This window comes from Mustela putorius, unplaced genomic scaffold (genome assembly GCF_011764305.1).
Source record: "Mustela putorius furo isolate JIRA1106 unplaced genomic scaffold, ASM1176430v1.1 tig00000874_pilon_pilon_pilon, whole genome shotgun sequence".
NCBI classification, from domain to species: domain Eukaryota; kingdom Metazoa; phylum Chordata; class Mammalia; order Carnivora; family Mustelidae; genus Mustela; species Mustela putorius.
This window is the reverse complement of record NW_025421505.1, coordinates 6641427-6666199: the sequence shown is the minus strand read 5'-3', so window position 1 is coordinate 6666199 and position 24773 is coordinate 6641427. Positions and strand designations below refer to the sequence as shown.

Below are 24773 nucleotides of genomic sequence, written 5' to 3'. Positions count from 1 at the left end.
GAAGCCCATTGCAGTAGGGAAACTCCCTGATTAAAGGCCCAGCAGATCTTAGTTTCCACCTTCGCTGGCACACAGTGCAAATAATTAGGGGATTGAATACTGGAAAGTGATTTCATATACACAACTTAACTCTGTATCCCCGGGAATCTTCTGTCATTACTTGTAATTTGACTCTTTGAGGCGGTTCCTCCCATGCCTGTTTACTATGCCAATACTGAAAGCAGCTACAAAACGTTTTCCCTTCTCCCTTTGGCCTTCTCTTTTCTTGGGCAAACTTACCTTCATCATCCCGTGCAGCCACATCTGGCTACCAGCTCTGGTTTGTCAATATCCTTCCAGGAAACGTGGTGGTGTTCCAAAGGGAACCCAGTAATGAGTGTGTGAATGCAGAGGGAAGGGTAGTTTTCATGTCCCCAGAGTCAGACTTTACATATATTATTGTGGCCACTGATGACACTGCTTTATTTCATTTTTTGCTTTTAAAGCCCATTCTTACTGATGGTTTGATGGGGTCTTAGAACCAGATGCCTTCTCCCAGTGAGAACTTCCATCAAGATAGATTCCTTCTGTTGGGTCTCCCCTGGCCACACTCAATCTTGGACTCTAATGATGTGTTGAATTAATAAACAGATGGAGCAGTGAATGAATAAATAGACTTCCACAGGAAGTTGAGAGAGTTTTCCTGATGCCATAGAATTTTGGTGAATCCCAGAAGGTGAGGATAGTAGGCAAAAAGTTACCCTCAACTTCCCAAAGAGAAGTTCTAGAATGAATGATGTAAGATGTATTTACCTACATCACCAAGAGAGACACTAGACACACCTATGCCAGACTTACTAGGAAATATTAGAAGTTTAGTGGCCACCAACCCCTTCTTACCTCTAGTCTTTATGAGAAAACTCTATTTAAAATGATTATGGAGGAATCCCTGGGAAAGGAGAGCTCAGTCTAGTGTGAGCTGCTGTGGTGTTTTTCTCCCTTCTCTCCATGGTTCAAACTCTCCCAGCTGGCCTCTTACTTCCTCACTGGTGACCTGCTGAGATGCAGAATTCTGCATCTGCCTGGTGCAGCCATGGGGAAGGAGGGAGGTGAGAGTGTGTGGGCGAACCCGGAAGTGGGGGATTTATGTGAAACCTATTGGAGTCCATGACTTAGCAGGTTATGCTAAAGGTGGAATGTTAGTTGGTGCTCATTGATGGCAGGGCTAGGAGAAAAGGCATCTGTAGGCAGAGAGTACTCTTCATTTCAAGGAGCAAGGATGGGTGAATGGATACTATGGGAACTCACCAAGTTTAAGCAGCCTTGATGGGAGGTTGCCCAAGAGATTAGGGGATTCCAGTGGGAAGAAATTTTAGGATGAAGTGGTTGGGCAAGAATCAGCAAGGAGTACATTTCTCACGTCAGAGAACTAAACAGTGTGGAGGTTTGTGCAAAGATACTTCTAAAGGACTCCCGGTGTACCCCACCAGGAGCAAGGTTGAGGGTCTTCTACATCCAGAAGACCTTCACAGGCAAGGCACACCCACAAACAGCACAAGCTAAGTACATCGATCCTTCCCCATTTTCTCTAATCTCTCCTTCTCCTGCTTTGTCCCATTGGAGGGAGGAAGTGGAGGAAAGCAAGGACAGCTGATAGCACTCTTCCTCATTACAGGGCCTGAGCCATGGTTTAGGAAGGAGCTATTAGGAGAGCTGATGCTTGGAATTGCACATGACACTGGAGTTTTGATTGGGAATGGACTGAACTTGGCTTTCAATAGCTAAACAGTGAGCAGTATCAAAATGAGACTGGTCTTGTTGTTGAGAGTAGTCAATTAGCCCGAAATGTTTTCTAGGGGTAGGGGCTGAGTAATTTTGAAAGAAAGTGGATAAATGAAGCTATTTCCTGTTTAGACCTCAACAAGCTCAATGTATTTAGTATTGAATGAGTGGATTCAGGATTGGTGATAATGGATTCTTATCATTGTGCACTCCAAATCCTAGAGAGCTGCTAGTTTCTCGGACTCCTGAGGTCCCTGTGGTCAGATCTCCATTCATTCATTCATTCATTCATTCAACTTTTAATTGGCTTCATGTTCTGTGCTTAGCTTTGAGATAGACCCTATGGGTCCTGAATGAGTGATTGAGCCAGACCCCTGACATCCAGGACTCCTTAGAAGAGGAAGCTCTCAGAGAAGGAGGGGATTCCATTGAGTCCTAAAAGATAGTTCAGGCCTGGGTTCATTCATTCGTTTGTTCATTCATTCATTCATTCATTCAAGAAATATGTGGGGGAGCATCTGCTTAATTTCAGGGTCATCTGCCCAGCATCTTTCTTAGAGTGGCATGACATGTCTATTTCTCTCTCTGAGAAATTCGGAAAGGCAAAGAGGTAGTGTGGGTTAAATGTTTTGGAATCCATCTTTTCTGACTTTCCCAGTTAACACTCCAATGTTTCCAGATGCTTTCCAGCACTCTATTGACTTCAGACCAGAACCAAAGCTGGAAAACAGGGCAGATTCAATTTGCTGTAGGGTCTAAGGGAAAGAAGGAAGGGTTTGTGGCAGTTACAGTGTTTCTGACCTTCCACCTGAACCTTGGGAATAAAGCTGCCAGATAGAATTGTCATATGTCAACACCCTATTCCAAAACATTATTCATGTCTTATCTGAAATTCAAATTCACCTGGACATACTACATTTTAATTTGTGAATCTGGCAGCCCAACTTGGGAAGGGCTCTTTCTGCCCTGAGAAAGAGCGCGAGACTCATTTCTCACTTTTCAAGAGGCTCTTTCCCTAGAAATCTTCTCCTCAGGACAGCAGGCTGGGCCCAGCTGGACGCTGCTATGGGCTCTCCACCACTGGTCCTCATGGAGGGAAGGGAGCAGGATGGCCCAATGGGAACGCCTTAGTCTCAGACCAGACCTGGGTTCTAGGTTATGGTCTGCCCCCAACAGTTTCTGTGACTTTGCATAGGGCAGTTTGCCTTTCGGGACCTGATTTCCCTCTTCTAGTTCTTCTTCTTCTTCTTCTTTTTTTTTTTTAAGATTTTATTTATTTATTTGACAGACAGAGATCACAAGTAGGGAAAGAGGCAGGCAGAGAGAGGGGGTGGGGAAGAAGGCTCCCTGTCAAGCAGAGAGCCAGATGCCGGGCTTGATCCCAGGACCCTGATATCATGACCTGAGCTGAAGGCAGAGGCTTAGCCCACTGAACTGCCCGGGTCCCCCCGCTGATTTCCCTCTTTAGAAAGTGAGAGGGCTGAGGGTTCTATGGACCACTCAGGCACCACCTACAAGCTTATAAGGACAAGCAGGACAGGAGCCTGGGGTCATTTGTCCCTTTTGCTCCCAGACAGGGCTGTGTGTGTGTGTGTGTGTGTGTCTATGTTGAGGGACGCATGAGAGAGCCCAAACTGCCCTAGATAGTGCAGGAAATGGCTTGTTAGGTGCGAACAGCCATGCTTTTTCAATTTTATAGTGTGGCAATAACTCCTGTGTTGACAGATAGCAGGTAGCTGAGGAGCGGTTGGAGGTCCTGTCCCGTTTCTGTCTCAGAATGACCTTGCCTCCATCCCTCCTCACTCCCTGGAGAGCACAAACATTCTTTTCCTGTTTCTGGAATAAAAGGGAACAAAGACACAACAGCAGACTGTTGAGTTGAGCTTGAAAAGGCGCAGCCACAGGAGCCCAGGTCCCCCTGGAACTACAGAGGGCTGGGATCGCCCCATCTGGGAGGCTGCCTCTGCCAGTCCTGGCTACTGAAATATAAGGTAGAGACGAGGGGCAGATGTGCACAGAATCTATGGGGAAGCCAGAGAAACAGCAGCAGTAAGAGGAGAGAAAAGTGTCTCCCTCCAAAATGCTGCTTTTATCCCTCAGCCTTGGATCATGGACATTTGGTGACATATAGAACTAGTGGAGTGGCATTGGACAAAGCTCCTGCTAGGACTGGAAATCCAACCAGTGCATGCTCAGAACAGCCTGGGCAACAGAGTGATGGCAGCAGGAGGGTGGAACCGGCTGTTGCCCTGGAGGAGAACAGTACTGGCTCTTGGTTTTAGGAGAGGAGCTGATGTGTGTCTTGGATATTGTTGTTTTGTTGTTGTGCTACCTGGATCCCCTGAGGTCCCTCTGCCCAGCTCTCTATGTGCATCCCCAGCTGCCATGGACTTGGCTGTGAATACTGGCACCTGCGCCTTTGGGAAGATCAGCGTGGGCAGTGACAAGAGCTAGAGGGGCCTGGGAGTTCCACGACCTTCCCCTCAGATCCTCCCTCTCTAGCCAGGGATGACTATGGAAGTACAGAGCTCAGCTTCCCAAGGTAGACAAAGTCCGAGGTAATGTATGCTCCAGACCTCTCCATGGGAGCAGGCTGAGCCTGGGGCCCCACCGGAAATGCTTTCCTCCTTGGCTTCCTCCCCTTCCATATCCTGCTTCCCCTGCTCTCTTCCTGGGTTCTCCTTAATTCGTTAATTATCTGACTCATTAAGGAACTTATGTTGGGATTGACCACTCACACCTGAACTCCAGTATCAGGGTCAGATTCTGATCTGATCACAATGTGGGGCGGGGGTGGGTAAGCCAGTGTTTGAACCCCGAGAGGATATTCTCATTAATGCTCCAGATTCTCAGGAAGGAAGAGAACTAGGGGAGCGTTAGCTTTAACCAGCAATGGGCCAGAGGCAGAATTCTCACTTAGAAAATCTCCTGGGAGGGCAGGGGCTGATGGTAGGAGCAGGGGCTACTGGAGGTGGGCATCAGAATCTCTCATGTTTGCATCTCCACTTTCGGTCCTTGAAATGATTTATAAAGGAGACTTAATTTACGCGTTCAGAGCATGTGTTTTAGCTGGACAGAGCCGGGCTCCTGTCCCCCTTCTGACACTCACTAGCAGCATGACCTGGGGCAAGTTGTTCGACCTTTCTGGGCCTTAGTTTTCTCATCTATAAAATGGGATTGATACTGGCTTATACCCAACAGAGTAGTTGAAGAGTTAAATGAGCTAGTGTGTGTAGGTGAATGCCAGCCAGTGGTGAACGCATTGGTTCTCCTTCCTGAATCTCAATGTTAACATAAAATAGAAGCCCACACCCTCTGTTTTGCTAGGATGTCGTTCGAGGTGGGACATGCCAACCGCTAAATAATGCAGCTCGCCCGTGATTTTTGCAAGTGTCGTTATGGCAACCATATTTTTTAAAGTCACTAAAAGTTGGCAAAGAACGTGGAACTGGGACTAGGTGACAACACAAAGTGATGGGATGACATAAATAAACCTAGAAAGAAGGAGCTGGGAATGCAGCTAGGATGCAGCTGGGATGCAGGTAGGAAAATGGGTATTAAGTCAGAGCAGACAGCAGTGTCTAAGTGGGGGCTGGGAAGCTGAGCCTGGTCTGGACAGAACAAAGGGTAGGAACTTGGAAGGGACACTGCTACCTGGTCTGCAGCCCTCCTGATCAGGGAGTCATTCTGCGGCCTGTTGGGCACCTCCTGGCAGGAGAGAAGGGATCGTCTCCCTTGAGTGTCCCAAGCGATGGACCAAAGGGTCCTGGCTTGAGCTTTGAACTTCTGTGGTCTTCCTCCCTTTTGCCTCTGTCCCACCTGCTTGCCTTTCTACTGGGAGGTCCCTGGTGGGAGTCACACCCTCCCTGTCCTCTCTCTGGAAGTTCACAGTCACTCCTGTGACCAGAGACCCTCCACCCCCAGGAGTGGGAGGAAGTCTGAGTTGTAGCTGAGTAGTTGGAACAGCAATGGGGGAGCCATAATGCCTTGACAATGGCCAAGTGAACATCTCCTGAAGGACTTAAGAGAGACTCCCCTCTCTAGGGGCGAGGAGAGCCCATCGGATGGAGCGGAAGCTCTCAGGGTTGAAAGAGACAAGAAGGACCTACCATGAGAGAGGTAGGATGCTTGAGCTGTTGGCCCAGCCCAGAGTCATTTTCTACTCTTCTCTGCTCTGTTCTGTGCTTGGAGACTGACCCTAGGGGTGGCATTTTGGGGGATTTGCATGCCAGCTGGATTCTTGTTGGGTCTGACCAATGGGAAGCATCGGAGACTGGAGGGCAGCAGGAGAGAGAGGTCAGAATACACTCTCCCTGCCCCCTGCTTTGACACTAGTTCCATCCCTCCAGCAATGGCCCCTTCACAGCCTGTGACTCTCTCCAGGCTCCTGTGCCACCAGTTCCTTCCCTTCTCTCCAGTCCTCAGGGCAGTTAAGCTGCCCTCCGCTGCTGGGGTCCAGGAGCCCAATCACCGGTTGTTGGTTCCCTTAGCCTCATCCACACTTCTGTAAATAGTCCCTCCATTAAAGTCTCCTCATTTGAACCACCTGGCTGGTGCATAGAGAAAGAGTAGAGGTCCCAGTCTGTGTGGGATTGATTTTCTGAGGCAGCAGCGGTGCCACTTAGAGGGAAGAAGGAGGTCGAATAAACTTGGGACCCATGGAGCAGGACCCAGGAATCAGGCACAGCAGTAGAACTGGCTTACGTGGTTCTACTTGATAGGTTATCGTTACTCGTTTGTGCTGGTGCTGACACTGGGGAGGCGTTCTCTGGTGAGAAAAGGCAGGGGTCTTGGGCAGTGGCAACACACCTGGGGACACACTTCACTCTGGGAAGTCCTTCTGCATCTAACAGGGCTCGGTCCCAGTGGGTTGGCGAGCCCAGACTCAGGCATGAGACCAGAAGCAGCCAACAGTCTGAGAGTCATTGGAAAGAACCAGTTCCACCAGAGAAACTGGAGTAGGTAATAGGGATGGAGGCAGGGAGGTTGAGGGTTATTTTTGTGGTCTTAGAGGAGTCTGAGTAGGGATGAGACCAGGGGCAGGCAGGAAAGGGCACATGAAACAGAGGCCCACCCCATTTGTTTTATGTGATAAATGTAGGGTGGCGGAATCATAGCTCATGATTACGTAGCTTTGGCTTATTCTTCAGTGATAGTAGTGGGAAGGAAAGGGTTATTATAAAAATGGGCAAAGACACTGGAAATCTGTCTCTGGCAGAAAGGAGATTGCAGAATGTTTAGCAAGTGAGTTCCTGGTGTATTATGCATGAGAGAGGAATTCTGTTGGTAATATGTGATGTTGACTGGGTTTGGGTGGAGTCATCCAAGGACCAGCCTCCCAGCTTCCAGGCCTCATGTCAGGGGAGCTTCTCTTCAGTCTCGCATGAGGTATGGCGGTAGCCAGGAGTCATGGCTCTGTCTCTGCTTCTGCTCACTTAGCTGCTAGCAACCCAGAAAGGCCTGGACACCACACTCCCCCCATGATCCAGTTGCCTCTGTCCAGGCATCCATGCAGGGCTGAAGGGGGGCAGATGACGTTTCTTTTTCCTCTTCTATCCCCTTATCCCTTTCAGCACCTCCACATTAAGTATGAAAGGAGGCTGGAGGTGTAAATTTTTAGTAAAAAAAAAAAAAAAAAAAAAAAGTTGAGTGTGTAAAAGTCTCACTCTGTTTCTATAACAGATTAAATTAGTTCTTGAGTCTTAACTTGCACATTTTGGAGAAAATTTGATTTTTTTTTTGTTAATTCCATATATAAATGCATCTGTATCTGTCTCTGGGGCTTTATATTCTATTTCCTTGGCCTAGTTATTGACTATAGCTTCATAATAAATATTGGTCTCTGGTAGAATCCCTTCCTCAAAAAGGTGACTTGGCTTGAATTTTGGAATAAGCTTGTCAAGTTCACTACTGATTTTTGTTTCTGGATCTTAGAGCCAACTACCTTGTTTTACTCTTTTATTAGTTCTATTAATTTTTACTAGATTCTTTTGGTTGTTCTGTGTAGACAATTAGATTATCTGCAAACAATGGTCTTTTATAATTCTTATATATTTTTTCTTATGTTGACTTTTACTACAGGTTGAATGGAAGGGATGAAAGCTTTTTTTTATCTTGTTCTTTTTTTTTTTTTTTAAAGATTTTATTTATTCATTTGACAGACAGAGATCACAAGTAGGCAGAGAGGCAGGCAGAGAGAGAGGAGGAAGCAGGCTCCCCTCTGAGCAGAGATCCCTATGCAGGGCTCCATCCCAGGATTCTGGGATCATGACCTGAGCCGAAGGCAGAGGCTTTAACCCACTGAGCCACCCAGGTGCCCCTTGTTCTTGCTTTAAAAGGGAGCACCAACTTATCTTTCTTTTTTTTTTTAAGGTTTTATTTCAAAAAATGTTTTTAGAGCATGTGTGCTCACACATGCACATGAATTGGTGGGGGAGGGGGGCGGCAGAAGGAGAGGAAGAGAGTGAATCTTAAGTGGGCTCCACACCAGCCCAGCACAGATCCTGATGTGGGGCTCCATCTCATGACCCTGAATCATGAGCTGAGCCAAAATCAAGAGTCCACACCACACTTAACTGACTGAGCCACCTAGGCGCCTCCTCTTCTGGTCTTATCATGGGACACCCACTCACTTTTTTAGGTGCTCCATGTTTACCCAAAGGATTTGCCTCACCCAGAATCTATCCCCTCTCCCCTTGGCAGTACTTTCTCTGGTGCTAAGGAACTCCATCTATGAGAATGCCCTGGGGGCTCCAGAAGGCAGTTCAAGGCTTTTGATCTTACAGATCCCACAGAGGATGAACTCTTCCAGAAGTCCCCATCTGCATATTTAGTAGGCATACCTCTTCACCCTTCACATTTTTCAGTGAGCTGCTGTTAAATCAGGTGGGAAGACATGTGGCTATGTGTTCTCTCTGTTTTTCCCTCCCTCCTTCTCCACTTTCTTTCTCCAAGGAGAATGAACTTTTTTGCTTAAAGATTTCTATTCATTTATTTGAGAGAGAATGAGAGGGGGAGGGAGAGGGAAAAGCAGATTCCCCACTCAGCAGGACGTCTGATGTGGGACTCAGGCCCAAGACCCAGAGATCACCACGTGAGCAGAAGTCAGCCGCTTAATGACTAAGTCACCCAGGCACCCTGAGAGAACTTATTTTTTTAATTACTCCTGGATGAGGTGAGGGGTCTTGTGCTCCCAACAGCTATTCACAAGGGAGCCCTGATAACATACCGCGTTTCACTTTGCTTACTGATCTCACTCCTACATTAAGGACTTCCAGGTGGGGTAGGAGGGAGGAATTTAACCACCTTTAAATGATGAAGTGAGATGACATAGAGGTTTAAGCATGCTCCCACATGTCAAGAGTGTCTCACAGAGACACTGTCTCACAGTGTCTGGCAACCAAGATGGTGGCATCTTCCACCATTGGTTCTCAATCTTTCTAGGTCCTATGCAGGACTCATCTGAAAGGTGTTTGAGGAAGAATGAGCTTGGGGAAGCATTCCATTGGTGCCTCCCTACTTCTTGATGCTAGGCTTCCCCATAACTTAGATGCTTCTATTGTAACCCTATTTCCACCACCTAGATTGAGCCCGTAAAGGAGAAAGCAAGGACAAATACCTCTGATGTTCAATTAATATTTTTTCTTTCTTTCCTTATCTCATAGGGACTGGAAGGAGAGGTCTTTGGTTTTTTTTTTTTTTTTTTCTTCCTCTATAGAAAGGACTTCCCCCAACACCATAGTCTCCTTCCTGAAGGTCATTAAACTTCCTGGCTCAGGCTTAACAGTGGAAGGGCATCCTCACATTATGGGAAAAAATTATGTGATTTGAGCTGCCCTGGTATGGCTGGGAGTCCAAGATGACTATAGACTTGAGATCACAGAAAATAAAAATACTCCGGTTTGATAACCTCAAAATATTATATCCATTATACATGACACAATCTTCTGGATTCATCTAGAAGAAATTCTGTTCCTACAATTAATCATTCTAAAAATAATAGATAATATCTATTGACCGCTTATGATGTTCTAGGCATTTTTATAAGATATATATTTAGTCCACATATAATCCTATGAAGGAGGTACTATTATTACTCCCATTTAATACACAAGGAACTAAGGCCTGGATAAGGGGTAAGGTATTTTCCAAATGCACGTGTTTAGGTAGGAATTACTGTTTGATCCTGTCTGATTGTGCATCCCAGCCTCTTTCAGGGTTTCCCCATCCCCTGGCCTCTTTCTTCATCATGCTCTTAAGCCTACTGCCCAAGTCTGTCCTCCCTTTAAACACTCTGCATTCTTTGTGCCAATCAAACAATTCATCATTACATGTGTAGCCCCTCTCATTTTCCCTCTTCTACATTGTTGTTCATCCTGGCCCCTTTGCCTGGGATGCCCTCTCCCCATCATTCACTATGGTCCAGGGCTCTGCCTAATGACCTCGCCACCCCAAAACTTCTCTGATCCCCATGACTAGAAGGAAACTCTCTTCTGAATTCCTTTTATTTTTCTGTTTACCCTGTCTCTATTTCAACACAGAATTAGGCACATGTTATTTTTTTCCTTTTTTTTTTTTAAAGATTTTATTTATTTATTTGGAGGAGAGAGAGAGAACGAGAGAGATAAAGAGAGAGAGCATGAGCAGGGGGAGGCGCAGAAGGAGAGGGAGAAGCAGGTTCCTTGCTGAGCAGCGAACCTGATGTGAGGTTCCTTCCCAAGACCCTGGGATCAGGACCTGAGCTGAAGGCAGATGCTTACCGACTGAGCCATCCAGGCGTCCCCTAGCCATATGTTATTTCAAGAGTCACCTCAGGATTTTTGCATCTCCATCACCGCTGTTCCTCGAGAACAGCCAGCACAGACACTGGATGAGTGGGTGGAAGACACTTGTTTGCTCACAGCGGACCATCCCTAAAGCAGAGTTCAGCCAAAGGATGGTGTTGGATCCAGAGCTAGGATTAACATGATTAAACAAAATTAAACAAGATTCTGGGAATGACCTCTTTCATATCAGCCTGTGACTCAGCTGTGGAAATTCAGTATAAGAGTCAGTAAAAGGGGAAAAAAAAAGAAAGAGTTGGTAAAAGGATGCAAGGACCTTATGTCTACATGGCCTTCTGTTCCAAAGGCTGACCTTGGACTAGGCAAACCTGCTGCCTATTGCCCTGTCAAGCAATTACTTATTCTTTTTTAAGTTCCAATGAATCCCTCACCTGTCCCCAGTGTTCCATCTGAAGAAAGTGCCAAACACATTTTTTTCTTGTACCAGTTTCTTTCTCAGAGAAACTGTCCCATATTTGGAGCTCTTTGAACATTTATACAGGAGTAGGTGGTACAAGCTGGTCCACAAGGTCCCGTGTGCCTGGTTGGCATACCTCAGGAGGGAGGCTGACCTGGTGACCGGAAGGCATTTGGTTCTTAGGTAGCATGAAGAATGACCATTGCTCAGGGCCAGCTGGTAGGGCTTTGCGTGAATCCCTGTCTTAGGTGGCCCTAGACTTGCTTTGTCTTTGAATATGAACCCCTTCTCCCACTATCTGGGTCAGGGTCACTTTTCCCTTGTGTGCTAGCATCATTTGAAGGTCTGTGTACCTTCAAATCCATGTGTTCCGACCTCCCTCTCTCATGGGGGAAAAGAAACAGAAACACAGGGACCCTGGTGTAATTCTTTGGTTTCTCTGGAATCTTGGAGTCTGAATTGTAAAGTCACATGGATGGGATGCACTATTCACTTGTTAGAGGGAGGGAAGGTATCTTTTGAGAATTTAAGATTCTCCCAGGTGGTCAGAAACCAGTTTCAATGGCCTTTTAAGCATTCTTAGAGAAGGTCATCTCTTTTGGGCTCTGGAATACAGTGACTGAGTGCAGTTCACTGGACCAGAGTTAGACCTTGGGGCAATGTTTCGGCTCCAATGAGTGTTTGCTATCTGTCCTCAAGCAAGTCTTTTCTTCATTTGGAGTTTAGATCTCCTCACCCAAGCAAGGAGTAAGTTGAATCATATGCCCTTAAAAGGCTACTTCCTGCTTTGGGGTGTGTGCGCATGTGTATGCACGCGTGAGCATTGAGAGTCAACTTATTTGGCTATTGGATGCTGAAAGAAAAACCTCTAATAGTTTCATCACAAAGCCATCTTTCCTCTTATTCCAGCCAAAGAAATGGACCTGGTTTGCCGAATGAGATTATATTTTCAATATACAATAGAATGTATACATGTTGACATAGCCGAGCTCATTAAAAAGTATCTTAAGCTTGGTGCAGCCTCTTTGGAGAAGACTGTGGAGATTCCTCAAGAAATTAAAAATAAAGCTTCCCTATGACCCTGCAATTGCACTACTGGGTATTTACCCCAAAGATACAGATGTCGTGAAAAGAAGGGCCATCTGTACCCCAATGTTTATAGCAGCAATGGCCACAGTCACCAAACTGTGGAAAGAACTAAGATGCCCTTCAACGGATGAATGGATAAGGAAGATGTGGTCCATATACACTATGTATTATATCTCCATCAGAAAGGATGAATACCCAACTTTTGTAGCAACATGGACGGGACTGGAAGAGATTATGCTGAGTGAAATAAGTCAAGCAGAGAGAGTCAATTATCATATGATTTCACTTATTTGTGGAGCATAACAAAAAGCATGGAGGACATGGGGAGTTAGAAGGAAGGGAGTTGGGGGAAATTGGGGGGGGGGAGGTGAACCATGAGAGACTATGGACTCTGAGGGTTTTGAAGGGGTGGAGGGTGGGAGGTTGGGGGAACCAGGTGGTGGGTATTATAGAGGGCACGATTGCATGGAGCACTGGGTGTGGTGCAAAAACAATGAATACTGTTATGCTGAAAATAAATAAAAAATAAATTTAAAAAATAAAAGAAAAAGAAAAAAAGAAAAAAAAAGTATCTTAAGTTTATCAATTAGTCTTTAGAAGAGTAAACACAAATCCAATTTTTTAAAAAAATTATTTATTTATTTGACAGAGAGAGAGATCACAAGTAGGCAGAGAGGCAGGGGTGGTGGGGGGAAGCAGTATCCCTACTGAGCAGAGAGACCGATTTGGGGCTCAATCCCAGGACCCTGAGACCGGGACCCGAGCTGAAGGCAGAGGCTTAACCCACTGAGCCACCCAGGTGCCCCAACACAAATGCAATTAATTTATTATTTATTACTTGTTAACACCAGTTAGACGAATGAAAAGTCTCCATGCAAACAGCAGTATTCATTACACAAACAACAATTTGGAAACGAAGGGGTCACACAGGCAGGAAGCAGTTTTTGCATGCGGGTAACCAAGGGGAGGATGGATGCTGGCACGAACTGCCGCTGTTCTAAATACGCCTTCAACAAGTTTCTTCTCTGTTTCAGGATTGAACTATTTAGTTTTAGATCTAAACATACTATATCTAAATATACTAACATATATAAAAAGATTAGTGGGGAAACAACTGAACACTGTGGTTAAGATTCCATATGTTAATTATTTAATTGGATAACAACATAACACTGATTCACTGGAAAATCACAATACACACTGATATTTACAAAAGCTGTTTCAGTTAAATTTAAATTAAAGGGGAATGTACGTATTAGGATAAAAAGGGGGGAAAAAAGGTCTGAATTCTTTTGTCAGACACAATTGGTGCCCCCATCCTGGATGGGGGTAATAAATAAAAGCACAGTGATAGTTGTAAAAAAGCAGATAACCACAAATACTTACTTGCTTGGCTGTAAAATGCATTAAATAATTTTTGTAAACACAGAATTTACAAACCATTTGGCTTAAGCTAATATTCCTTGGGACGTGCTGTTTGACAACATGCAGGGAAGATTGTCAACACTTCTGAGGAGGCTAAGGGGGCGGTTGTCACTGAAATTCTGATGTTAAATTTTCCTCATTTTTACCCAGGACGGGGGTTCCTTTATTTATTTTTTCTGGGGGGGGGGCCAGAGGACAGGCTGCACCGTGAAGAGTTCAGAGGTCTCTGGTCCAAAAGTGGGAGTGTTTCTTCACAGTAAGTTATAGTGGATGGGGTTTCCCTAATCCAAACTGTCTAATATCACTTATTCATTTTTATCACTGGTAGAGTTAAAAAGCACTTTCAGCAACTGTGGCCTCCATGGGTTCTCCCGAGTCCTGTAAGGTAGACAGTACGGGTGTTCTCATCATCCTGGTTTCACTGACCCAAAACCTAGAAGCAGAGAGAGTAAGCAGCCAGGTCACATGAGGCTTGAATCCAGGCCTTTCCTTTCCAAGTGCAGCTCGTTTCCTTTGTTCTCAAAAGAGATTTGTCCTAGAAAGTCATCCAGACCTTAGCCACATGGATTACATCCATCGCCAGGGGCAAGCTCTACCTTTTTCTCTGTCCCCTTCCTCCCTGACCTTACAACCCCCCAAAATCCTTTATGCTAAGGTGTCAGGGACTGGGTGTATTCCTCATTTCAGGACTGCCTGTGTTCACCCAAAAGAATGATGAGCTTGCAAGCATCCGTGGAGAAGAGATTTTTCTGGTCCTTTCCTTTGAAATTGCACCATTGTAGATAACCAATGGCCTGGTTATGAGAAAAATTTCCTCCTAGCCAGAATCTTAGAGAATACCTTTAGGGAGGTAGTAGGAGCTGAGTGGGAAAGTTCAATGGGATGGCATGAACTCTCTTATCATGAGGCTATAAACCGCACACTCTGACGAACTTACCCTTGCCTTTCCCGTCATGTCTAAGTGGCTTATTCTATAGGCTTTGACGTTGCTGCCCTGATGAGCTAGAGAATACAGGTAGCGCGATGGAGAGTGAGTGCAGCTAACCATGTGAGGTCCCTGACTGGTGATTCCAATAGCTTCTGCCATTTTGGCTTGTTATTTAATTTTTGCCCACAGTAGGTAACGGGTAAATGTCAGCTCCCGGTGGCCTTGTCCTATCTCCTTGGTGCGGCCAGCTCACAGTGGGTGGTCAGTTCACCTCAGCTGCGGTTACCCGCCTCGAGTTCCACCGCCCGTCAGAACTGAGCGGCCTCCAGCCCCTTGAGTCCCACCGCCCGTCAGAACTGAGTGGCCTCCAGCCCCTTGAGGGCCGTGAGGTGTGGTACATAGTCGTTGTGAACTTGGCTCCCAGGGGATGACGTGCGGAGTTCCGGCTGTCGGGCCTTCCACCCGCGGGCTACTTCAGCCTGATACAGTCCACCTCTTCGGTGGCGGGCACGCCACTGGTTTTGAGGTCCAGGTCGGCGCTGGACTTGCTCCCGTGGTGTGAGGGCCGCCAGTGCAGCAGCATCATCTTCTTGAAGTACTTCATGGTGTTGTTCTTGACCGTCACGAAGCACACGGTGTTGATCATGCTGTTGCTCATGGCGATGCACTCGACCACGTAGAAGGCCGTGAGGTAGTGCTTCTCCTTGACGAACACGGCGGGGAAGAAGTCGCGCACGATGGTGAAGCCGTAGAAGGGCGCCCAGCACAGCACGTACGCCGTGAGGACGCACACGAGCACCAGCACCGTCTTCCGGCGGCAGCGCAGCCGCTTCCGGATCTGCTCCGTCTGGAAGCCCGGCACCGCCTTGAACCACAGCTCGCGGGAGACGCGGGCGTAACACAGGGCCATGGTCACCACGGGGCCCACAAACTCCACGCCGAAGATGAATAGGAAGTACGACTTGTAGTAGAGCTGCTGGTCCACCGGCCAGATCTGGCCGCAGAAGATCTTCTCCTGGCTTTTGACGATGAACAGGACCGTCTCCGTGGTGAAGTAGGCCGACGGGATGGCGATGAGGATGGACACCACCCAGACCACAGCGATCAGGAAGGAGGCCGTTTGATAGTTCATCCGTGGCTTCAAGGGGTGCACGATGGCGAGATATCTGGGGGGTGGGGGGAACGGGGAGAGCAGGGGCGGAAAGCCATCAGTAATAAGGAGGCGTGCTGGGAAACATCCGTCTGGAGGTTAGCCCAAACACGCCGCCAAAGCAGACAGAATGGCACAACGAGTCCCCGTGTAATTATCCAGTTTGGACAGGGTTTGTCTTATTTTAGCAACATCCTTTGGCATTTGGAGTAGTGCTGGGGTTTATTGGAAACGGCACAGGCTTTGGTCAGACAGGTGGAATAGATCCCAGCCCCACCCCCACCCCCCCCTTCACCCGCCAACCTCCATTCGCTCAGCGTTTCTGAGATTTTCTTCAAGTGCAACATGGGATAAAGTGACACCTACCTTGCGGGGCTGCTATAAATATTAAATATGATAATGTTTGTAAAATGCTTCGCAGGTAGTAGGTATTCAGTGAATATAGGTGGAATTTTACTGTTAGTCCTATGGATACCACCTTGACCTTCTGTCTTGCCATTCTCCCCAAGAGCCTCATGCTTTCAGAACTCTTCATTCCAAATGTCTCATGGGTAAGAGGGGAAAGAAGGGCTCTGGAGTTCAGAGAGAGAGATGGGGGTCTTCTCAGGGCAGTGGGCTAGGGCTTTCTCTCTCTCCCCCCACCCCCCAGGTGTCACCCTGCCTTACAAAGCAGGAAGGAGAGTAGGGGGTGGGCTTGCCGTGGAATCTAAGGAATCTATCTAAGGAGAGAAGGAAATGACCAACCTCACGGAGTGCAAGGACCAGAATGCCAGCTCCTGATACCAAACTTTTACAACTACCTCCCCGGGCTGTCTCAAGCTCAGATGAGGTGTGTGATGTTGTCTTGACATCTTAAAGCAGCACACAGCATGAGGCTTTATCCTGATCTTTCCAGTGAGCCTGGGAAAGAGGTTGGAGGCCTTTGGGGGCTCGGCATGGGAAGGCAGTCAATATAGGCTGTTATCGAGCAAGGCTTCACTGTAGGCAGCTGATGCTTATTCCTGCTAAGGAACCCCTGGAGCAGATGTGGGGCACCCCGGGGAAGGGGATCCAGGATATTGTTTCACCAACCAGCAGAGTCATTGGTGAGGGAGCCAGAGAAAGCCTTCAAGCAAAGAAAGGCAGGTGTTTGTTGGCAAGTGGGAATGGACAGGTGTGTACCTAAGTGTTAGTAACGGGATACAAGAGGGACTTCAATTGCACCCGCTATGATCTGGTAAATGCCTGACAGGTTGCTGGTCCTACTGTGTGCCCAACCTATGTAGATGGAGACAAAGTAGAAGACGACACAGTCCTTGACCTCAGAGAATTTCTCTTCCACCCCAGACCTAGAATAACCAAGGGATAGGTTAAGAATAACTTGAAGGAAGACATGGTCATTATGCTAGTGACGTAGTCTGGGAATGCTTCAGGAAGATACTGAGATTCTGGCTACTTCCTATTCACTCCCCCGATGAAGGCAGGATTCTCCCGATATACACAGTACAAGATGAGTGAACACACAACACCTGACACTGGGCAGACTAACTAGTCACATATACTCACAGCACAGGGAGAGGGATGGTGCCCACCCTGCAGAGCCACGTAGGAGTTGCACCCAGGGACAGAAGGAACCAGCAGGGGCTGTGGGCAGCAGGCTTTATAGTGACAAGAGGACAAAGTGACCCTCGACTCCCATGGGATGATTCAATTTGCTTGTCTGAATAATTCTGCGAGATGATAGTGAGGGGAAACCCATCAGATTGAAGATCAGAGGTGCAGTTCGTCTAGCAGAGAGAGGAATAGCAGGTTAGGAGGCTTTCCTGCTGGGTGGAGGGCAGTATCTGGCAGGAACAGAGGACCTCATGGCTGGAGACCTCGGAGGCTCTGGGAGGCTTGAAGATGTCAAGGCAGCACATGGAATTTCAGGCTTTACAACAGGAGAGCCCAATAAATAGTACTCAGGTTCTAAATCAATTGAGAAATACGGCAAAATTATAAGAAAGATGGATGGCCAAACTTTCACTTTCATTGTGATGACACTGGTATTGGATAGTGAGCACTGGGACTATTTTATACTCGGTTAGATAAGCTTACAAGCCCCGACACAGGTGGGCAAGAGAGACACAGGCCTCCCTGGGCACTTCAGTTTACTCCTTGGTCCTGCTATATAGAAATACCAGAAGGGCTATCTACTAGTGTTTCTGGATAGTGTTTCACAGCCAGACGAAGAGCGAGGTTCATGTGTAGAGGACCTGGTTTCTTAGAGACCTCTTGTACAGACCCTAGGAGAGTGCGGATCTCAGGACACACACATCCAAGAAGACAAGATGGTAACAAAGACCTTGCAGATGTCCTTCTTGCCAATGGACAAGTCATGGATGATGGTCAGTTTTAGCGAAGACCTATAGCTTCCAACATGCTTTATGTCTGTTTACCTTCTCTGAACCTGACAAGAAACTGGAGAGGTTGTCAGTGAAGTTATTACTAGGTCCATTTCACAGATGAAGATCTGTAAGTCCCAGGAGGATAAGGGATTTATCCAAGTGCACAGCTTGGAACCCAGATGTTCTGAGTAACTCCTAGGCCATTGTTCTTTCCTTTCTGATTTATTTGATGGCAACTCTGCATTTTGGGACATCTTTTTAATGAAGAAGGTGTTATGGGACGAGAAAATATCAGAATTTAAGAGTTGATGACCAAATAGGTAGGAATGTAGGAATTCTCTCTGGCATTGGTTATTGAGATACTTTTCATGCTGAAACTACATGGCGGGGGGTTGGGGGTGGTGGGGGCAGAAGAAAAGAGAGAAAGAGAGAGAGAGTGTGTGTGTCCTGAATTAGCTCTGCTTCGAGAGTCCTCTTGGTTAGCTGTACAGGATTTCCAGAACAGTCCTCACCTTCACATCTCAGGCTCTGCTTCCCATGCTCCAGTGGTCAGCTACATGCAAAAGAATGAAACCAGACCACTTTCTTACACCATACACACAAGTAAATTTAAAATGGATTAAAGACCTAAATGTGAGACCTGAAGCCATAAAAATCCTAGAAGAGAGAACAGGCAGTAATCTCTCTGATCTCGGTTATAGCAACATTTTTCTAGATCTGTCTCCTGAGGCAAGGGAAACAAAAGCAAAAATGAACTACATCTAAATGTAGTTAGATCTACATTTAAATGTACTACATCTAAATAAAAAGCTTCTCACAGCAAAGGAAACAGTCAACAGAACTAAAAGGTATCCTCTGGAATGGGAGAAGGTATTTGCAAATGACATATCCAATGAAGGGTTAGTATCCAAAACATATAGAGAACTTATCCAACTCAACACCCAAAAAACAAATAATCCAATGAAAAAATGGGCAGAAGACATGAGCAGATATTTCTCCAAAGAAGACATACAGATGGGCAATAGACATGGTCAGCATCACTCATCATCAGGGAAATGCAAAGCAAAACTACAGTGAGATATCACCTCCTACCTGTCAGAATAGCTAAAATAAAAAACACAAGAAACAACAGGTGTTGGTGAGGATGTGGAGAAAAAGGAACTTTATGTGCTGTTGGTGAAAATGTAAGCTGATTCAGCTGCTGTGAAGAACAGTTTGGAGACTCCTCAAAAAGTTAAAAGTAGAAGCTATCCACTGATCCAGCCATCTCACGGCTGGGTATTTACCCAAAGAAACACTAGTTCAAAGGGATACATGCACCCCTATATTTAAAGTAGCCTTATTTAGAATAGCCAAATGATGGAAACAGCCCAAGTGTCTATCAATTGATGAATGGATAAAGAAGATGTGGTCTATATATATGTTAGCATATGTTGTACACAGACACACACACACACACACACACACACACACACACACTCTGGGATATTACTCAGCCATAAAAAAAAAAAAAAATAAAATCTTGCCATTTGCAACAACACGGATGGAGCTAGAGAGTATAATGCTAAGTGAAATAAGTCAGTCACGAAAGACAAATACCGTATGATTTCACTATATGTGGAATTTAAGAAACAAACAGATGATCGAAGGGGGAAAAAGAGAGAGAGGATCAAACGGAGAAACAGTCTTACACCGAAGAACAAACTGGTGGCTACCGGAGGGGAGGAGGGTGAGGGGATGGGAGGAACAGATCACAGGGATTAGGGAGTGTTCTTGTGATGAGTGCCAGGTGTTGAATGGCACTGTTCAATCACTACTGTTAGACTGTGTGGTAACTAACTGGAATTCAGATAAAAACTTAAAAAAAAACAGACCGATGATAATGTTTTCAGCCTGGGTGATCAGAGGACTGGAGACGGAAAGCTGGTTTGGGGTGAAAAAGAAACCACTGTTTGTGATGTAACTGGATGGTTGCTTCCTGAGAAACTCCTATATTGCCCCAAACCCCCAACATGATAAAGACAAACGTTTCAGTGGGACAAAGGGGATGAGAACAGCATCCCTCAGGTAATTGAATAAAAACGCAGATTCCTGGGATGGAGCTCAAGGGACTCTCTTTCAGTAGGGCTGGGGTGGCACCAGATCTGACTTTGTATCATTTGCCCAGGGCAATTTTGTACCTTTGGTTGACAGTTACCTTTTGTAAACACTGATTTGAGGGCTGGAGAGCCTCAGAGCTGTAATAACAAAATGGTTTCTCCTGCAGGAATTATGTTACACAAAGAAAATGGCTCTTCTACCTCTGTGTATATTTCATTATGGAAAATAATCAATTTGTTGATTAAAAAGAATGACAAACCTAAGTAGCACAGAGAACAAGGAAAAAACTGAAGAGTTCAAAGGAGACCAAAAAGGAAAAAGATGTTTACCCAGAAGATGTTTCAGCAATTGCCCCTGACCCCCAAAACAGAGCTACTGGTGGTCTGACATTGGCCTATAGCTGTTTACATAATTAAAACATTTGTAAGATTTGTCCTAAGTTGCTACTAGGAGTTTTATAAATTTTGTAAATCTATAATAGAGCAAGGACTTCCAGAACATCTCATGCAAATGTATGCAAATGAGCCCATGGATGTATGCAAGAAAACAAAAGGAAGGATGTCCTTCCCTTTTTCCTACAAATAGGCCATTACCTTATTTTAAAATTGGCTCTACAACAAAGCCGCCAGGAACCAGGGTACATTACTATAGGATTCCGTTTTTCATGAAGTTAAAGAACAGGCAAAACTAAACTGTGCTGAGTGAAATCAGACAGCTGGGGTGGGAGGACTGTCTGGTACAGGGCATAAGGGAGTCAGGAATGTTCTTGATCTTGGCTTGGGGAAGGGTGGCAGAAAAAACTCGGTCAATGTTTTCTCGACCGGAAATTGCCCTGGTGAAGTCAGTGTTCCGTGGCTTCTGAGTAGCCAGTGGCCCAACCCTTCTGCTTTTGCTTTTGGGGCGAGTCTGCGGCAAAAGTGGTATCTGCAGGCGTGGCCCTGAGCTGGGGTGCTTGGGTGTCCTGCTCTAGTTTGGGGGGAATCTGAGCCACAAGCAGAGACACCGGATCTCTTCTTCCCCCGGATAGAGGAGCAGGCAGGCAGACCAGCAGCAGGGCCCACCTGTTAGAGCGGAAGTGAGGAAAGGGGCAGCCTGCCCCCCCCCATCTGTGCCCCGCCCCCCCATTGGCCCACATCATCCTCACCTGTCGATAGCTATGGCCAGCAGGGCATTGGTGGAGACGTAGAGAGAGACGGTCCGCAGGTAGTTGACAGAGGCACAGAGCACGTGGCCGTGCTCCCAGGACAGCTGGCGCACCACGTAGTAGTCCATCTCGAAGGGGCAGCAGATGATGGCCACCAGGAAGTCGGAGATGGCCAGGTTAGCGATGAGCAGGTTGGTGAGGTTGCGCAGCTTCTTATAGCGGGCGAGGGCAGCGATAAAGACGAAGTTGCCCACGCCACAGACCAGCATGATGCCTGCCAGTGCCACCCCGATGACGATCTTGGCAGCAAAGAAGGTCCGGGTCTTGGTCATGTCCTCATCCTCATCCAGAGGGAGGTCATAATCACCGTAGCTGAAGTTGAAGGGGAGGGGGGAGGTGGAGTCTAGAGCCGGATTGAAGTTGGGGGCAAAGCTAGTGTTTCCATGCTGGGCTGCCATGGCGGAGACAGCAGGAGGAGTGGTATGTGAGTCTCAGCACGCTGAGCTGGGGGTTTGGACCTTCAGGTGTCACGACTTACCCAGCCTAGCACACTGCCCGCTTCCCTGAGGAGAGTCAAAATGTCATCCTGGACCCTGAAAGGAGACACAACCAGTGGGCACCCTACAGGAGAACGCCTGGTAGTATGCTACCAGAGTTCCCCAAGTAGAGACTGACCAGACCCAGGGACTCCCCTCAGACTAACGGGGGTACATGGGAGGGGAGACATGAGATCTGGAAATTGGGAAATCTTCCACGGGCTGACAGGCAGTACTGGGCACAGAATGTCTCTCCAAAGACATCCAACAACAACCTACATCTCTGCCCTTTCCCAGAGGCCAGCACCAGTGTGACTGCCCAGTCACGCTCCCTTTCCCACCATCAGCTCCCACAGGGTCTTTGCAAAGTTTCCCAAGCTGTCCAGGCAGCTGCCCCAGTATTCCGCAGCAGTCACAAAGTTGTGCCATCTGTTGGTTAAGGACAATGAAGCTAGAGGACAGGAATACACACAGCAGGGTCTTTCCTTGGAAGCAGGGCACTGCTCCCTGTGTCCTGGCCAAACCATGGACGTGGAAATCACCAAATTCATTTGCACATGAACAGGCTGAGTCATCTTGGGCTAGTGATTTACACTGTCTGAGTCCTGATCTTCCTGTAAACCAAATTCCTGCTGCCTAGCCCAGGGCCTGGCACGCAGCAGGGGCGGGACAGGAGTCTGTGAGATGTATGAATGGGGATCCAACCAGGATTCTGTAGGTGAAAGGGACTGTGGATGAGAGGGAATTCTGCTCCCTCAGTGCTTTGGGAACCAGATCTAAAAAGAAATGCTTTGTCTGCTTCTCCTCCCTGCTCCCACTCTTCTGATCAGCTCCCTGTCCCCTTCACCAGACCCCTACTCGGTTCCCGACCAGGATCAACCCTAACTGAGAGGCACCACATCTGGTCACCAAGGTCTCCGGCCTCTGAAAGTGGCCGCTCCTCCACTTGAACCGAAAAGAGCCCCCAAGAATGGAGGTTGGGGGTAGGGGGAAGGTGGTGTCAGTGAGGACCCCGGAGGGCCTGAGGGTTGAAATGTCTTTCATTGCCTGAGTTCTTTATGTTCTCAGTACCTCAAGATGCCCACGGCAAAGGAAAATAAAGTCTCTGAAGTACTGAGCCCTCAGGAGAGGGGCCACCATGGGGTGCAAGGCGTCTGAGGGCCTCTTCAGAACCACTTTGCTCAGATTCCCAAACCCGAAGAATGAGGACCCCAGCCATCACACTGTGATCCGCCTCTCCCCGCTTAACACAACTGGAAACGACCCCAAGCGTGGGGGCCACCGGATCCTGGTAGTAAGAAGTGGACCAAACTGGACAGTGGATTTGGCTCGGCCCTGTCAGAGGAGGGGGAGAGCGAGGAATGGGAACCATAGCGGCAGGGACAACAGTGGCAGGGTGGCCGGGCCACTCCGACCTGCGGCACGTCCGCCGGCCGCATACCCGAGGGAAGGACCTTCGACAGATGGGGTGCCAGCGGCGCCCGCGACCGGGAGTGTCCTCCGTCCGGGTGGCTTCTCCCTCTCTTGCGAAACCCCAGTCGGTCCAGACAGCGCTCAGCCCGAGACGGGGAAGCGGGACTCCAGTCCTCCCGCCTTCCGCGCTCCGCGGCTCTCCAGTCCCGGACCCTGGAGGAGAGGACGTGAGCCCGTGTGGCTCAGTTCCCGGCCCCATTTTTCGCGGGATGCACTCCCCGTCCCAGATCCATCCGCTCCGGGAGCAGACTCCCTCCCCTGCCCTCCCTTACTCACCCCCCGCGCGACCGCGCGGTCCCGGAGGCGCCGCCCAACAAGGGCGGGAATCGAGTCAGAAATTGAGGCTCAAAAAACGAAGCATGCGAGGCCTCCGGATGGAAAGAAAACTGGGGTGTAGGGGCAGGACCCGGAGAGCAGGAATTCTCCCGGAGAGGCTTCCCTTTTCAGTCTCTCTTTGGACAAGATGCCCCCCTCCCCGCTCAGACCCTCCCCTGCAGTTTGGCGTTCGCCCGCCCACCCAACACCCGCCGGCCCGGCCCCCTCCGCCCGCGCCCGCGCGCCCCAGTCTCGGCTTCCCGTCGCCCGGTCCTGGCGGGCCCGTGGTGGGTGGTGGACTCTCCCGGCAGGAACTCTTCCACTGCGAGCCAGCCCGAGTACCTTCCGAAAGCTGCGGGAGGCCAAGGCACCAGAATCCCCCCGAGAAAGAAGTGGGCGTCTGAGCCCCCAGGCCGGGCGAAGCCCCCCACCTCACCAAGGGAGACCCGGTATACAGCTCAGTACCTACCTGCCTGGGCGCCTCCTCCCGGGTCGCTCGGCTGCCCTGGCAGCTCGGTTTGGTACTGGGGGAACCCAACTTGTACGTGCAGTAGCGCTGCGTACGGGGTGTCCTTCTTTCTTCCTTGCTCCAGCGCGCTTCCCCCGCGCGTCGCGGTCTCTGTCTTCCCGCTGGAGTTGGCGCTCCGCCCCTGCTGTTCAGCACGGCGCCTCGGACCCGGCCCGGTGCGCCCCGCCCCGCGCTCGACTCCGCCCTGGGGTACCCAGCCGGCCTCCCTCCGCACAGCCGCGCAGGCTGGGCGCTGCGTTTCTGCACCTGGTGTGCCCCCCGCACGGGGCGCGCGGAGTTCTGGTTGCGTTGGCACGGATATCCAGTCCGCGGGTTTGGCCATTCGCAGGGGCTCCTGCGTCCCCGCACCCGAGTATGAATGGGACTTTAGCTGGGGTTAGAGGGTGCGGATTCCGAGGAACCAGCAAGGCCCCCAATGCCCCGCTGAAGCGCCTCGCGGGGGTCACCAAGCCGAGTATCCAGCCTTTGGCAAGAGCCCCGTGCTAGCGTCCGCTCCCGCACAGGGCGACTCGTTCGGGAGTAGGCTGTGGTACATTCCGTGTGCCCGAGAGCTGGTGCTGGGGAGAATTTGGGGGTGCAGAGTGGGCCCTTTGGTGTGGGTGGTGGTGGAGACGGAGGCCCCGGGGGAAGCTGGGAATTCCGGGCAGGTTGCCCTGCTGAAATCGCCTACCCTGAGGTCCTCACCGGTACCCTGAGATAACAATACCCACCACTGCC

At 48.5% G+C, this 24773-nt stretch overlaps 1 protein-coding gene across 2 annotated transcripts; it reads right to left on the bottom strand.

The window, feature by feature from the left end:
- Positions 1-12865: 12865 nt before the first annotated feature.
- On the bottom strand, positions 12866-24374 carry PROKR2 (prokineticin receptor 2). 2 transcript variants are annotated; one of them, XM_004751521.3, is made up of 4 exons: positions 23997-24374; positions 23181-23365; positions 21204-21796; positions 12866-15609 (listed from the first exon to the last, which is right to left on the bottom strand). In XM_004751521.3, exons 3-4 carry the CDS (start codon positions 21659-21661, stop codon positions 14913-14915), a joined length of 1155 nt encoding a protein of 384 aa, XP_004751578.1. In that variant the 5' UTR covers positions 21662-21796; positions 23181-23365; positions 23997-24374; the 3' UTR covers positions 12866-14912. The 2 variants fall into 2 exon arrangements, with proteins under 2 accessions (XP_004751578.1, XP_004751580.1); XM_004751523.3 differs by lacking the exon at positions 23181-23365.
- Positions 24375-24773: the final 399 nt, after the last annotated feature.

What these genes read in the sequence shown, in the direction of transcription:
- PROKR2 (XM_004751521.3), bottom strand. Translation starts at nt 21,661, where the DNA reads ATGGCAGCCCAGCATGGAAACACTAGCTTTGCCCCCAACTTCAATCCG. An exon ending in CTGGCCATAGCTATCGACAG is followed by an intron (nt 15,610 to 21,203) that starts GTGAGGATGATG and finishes CCCACCCCCCAG; the next exon opens with ATATCTCGCCATCGTGCACC.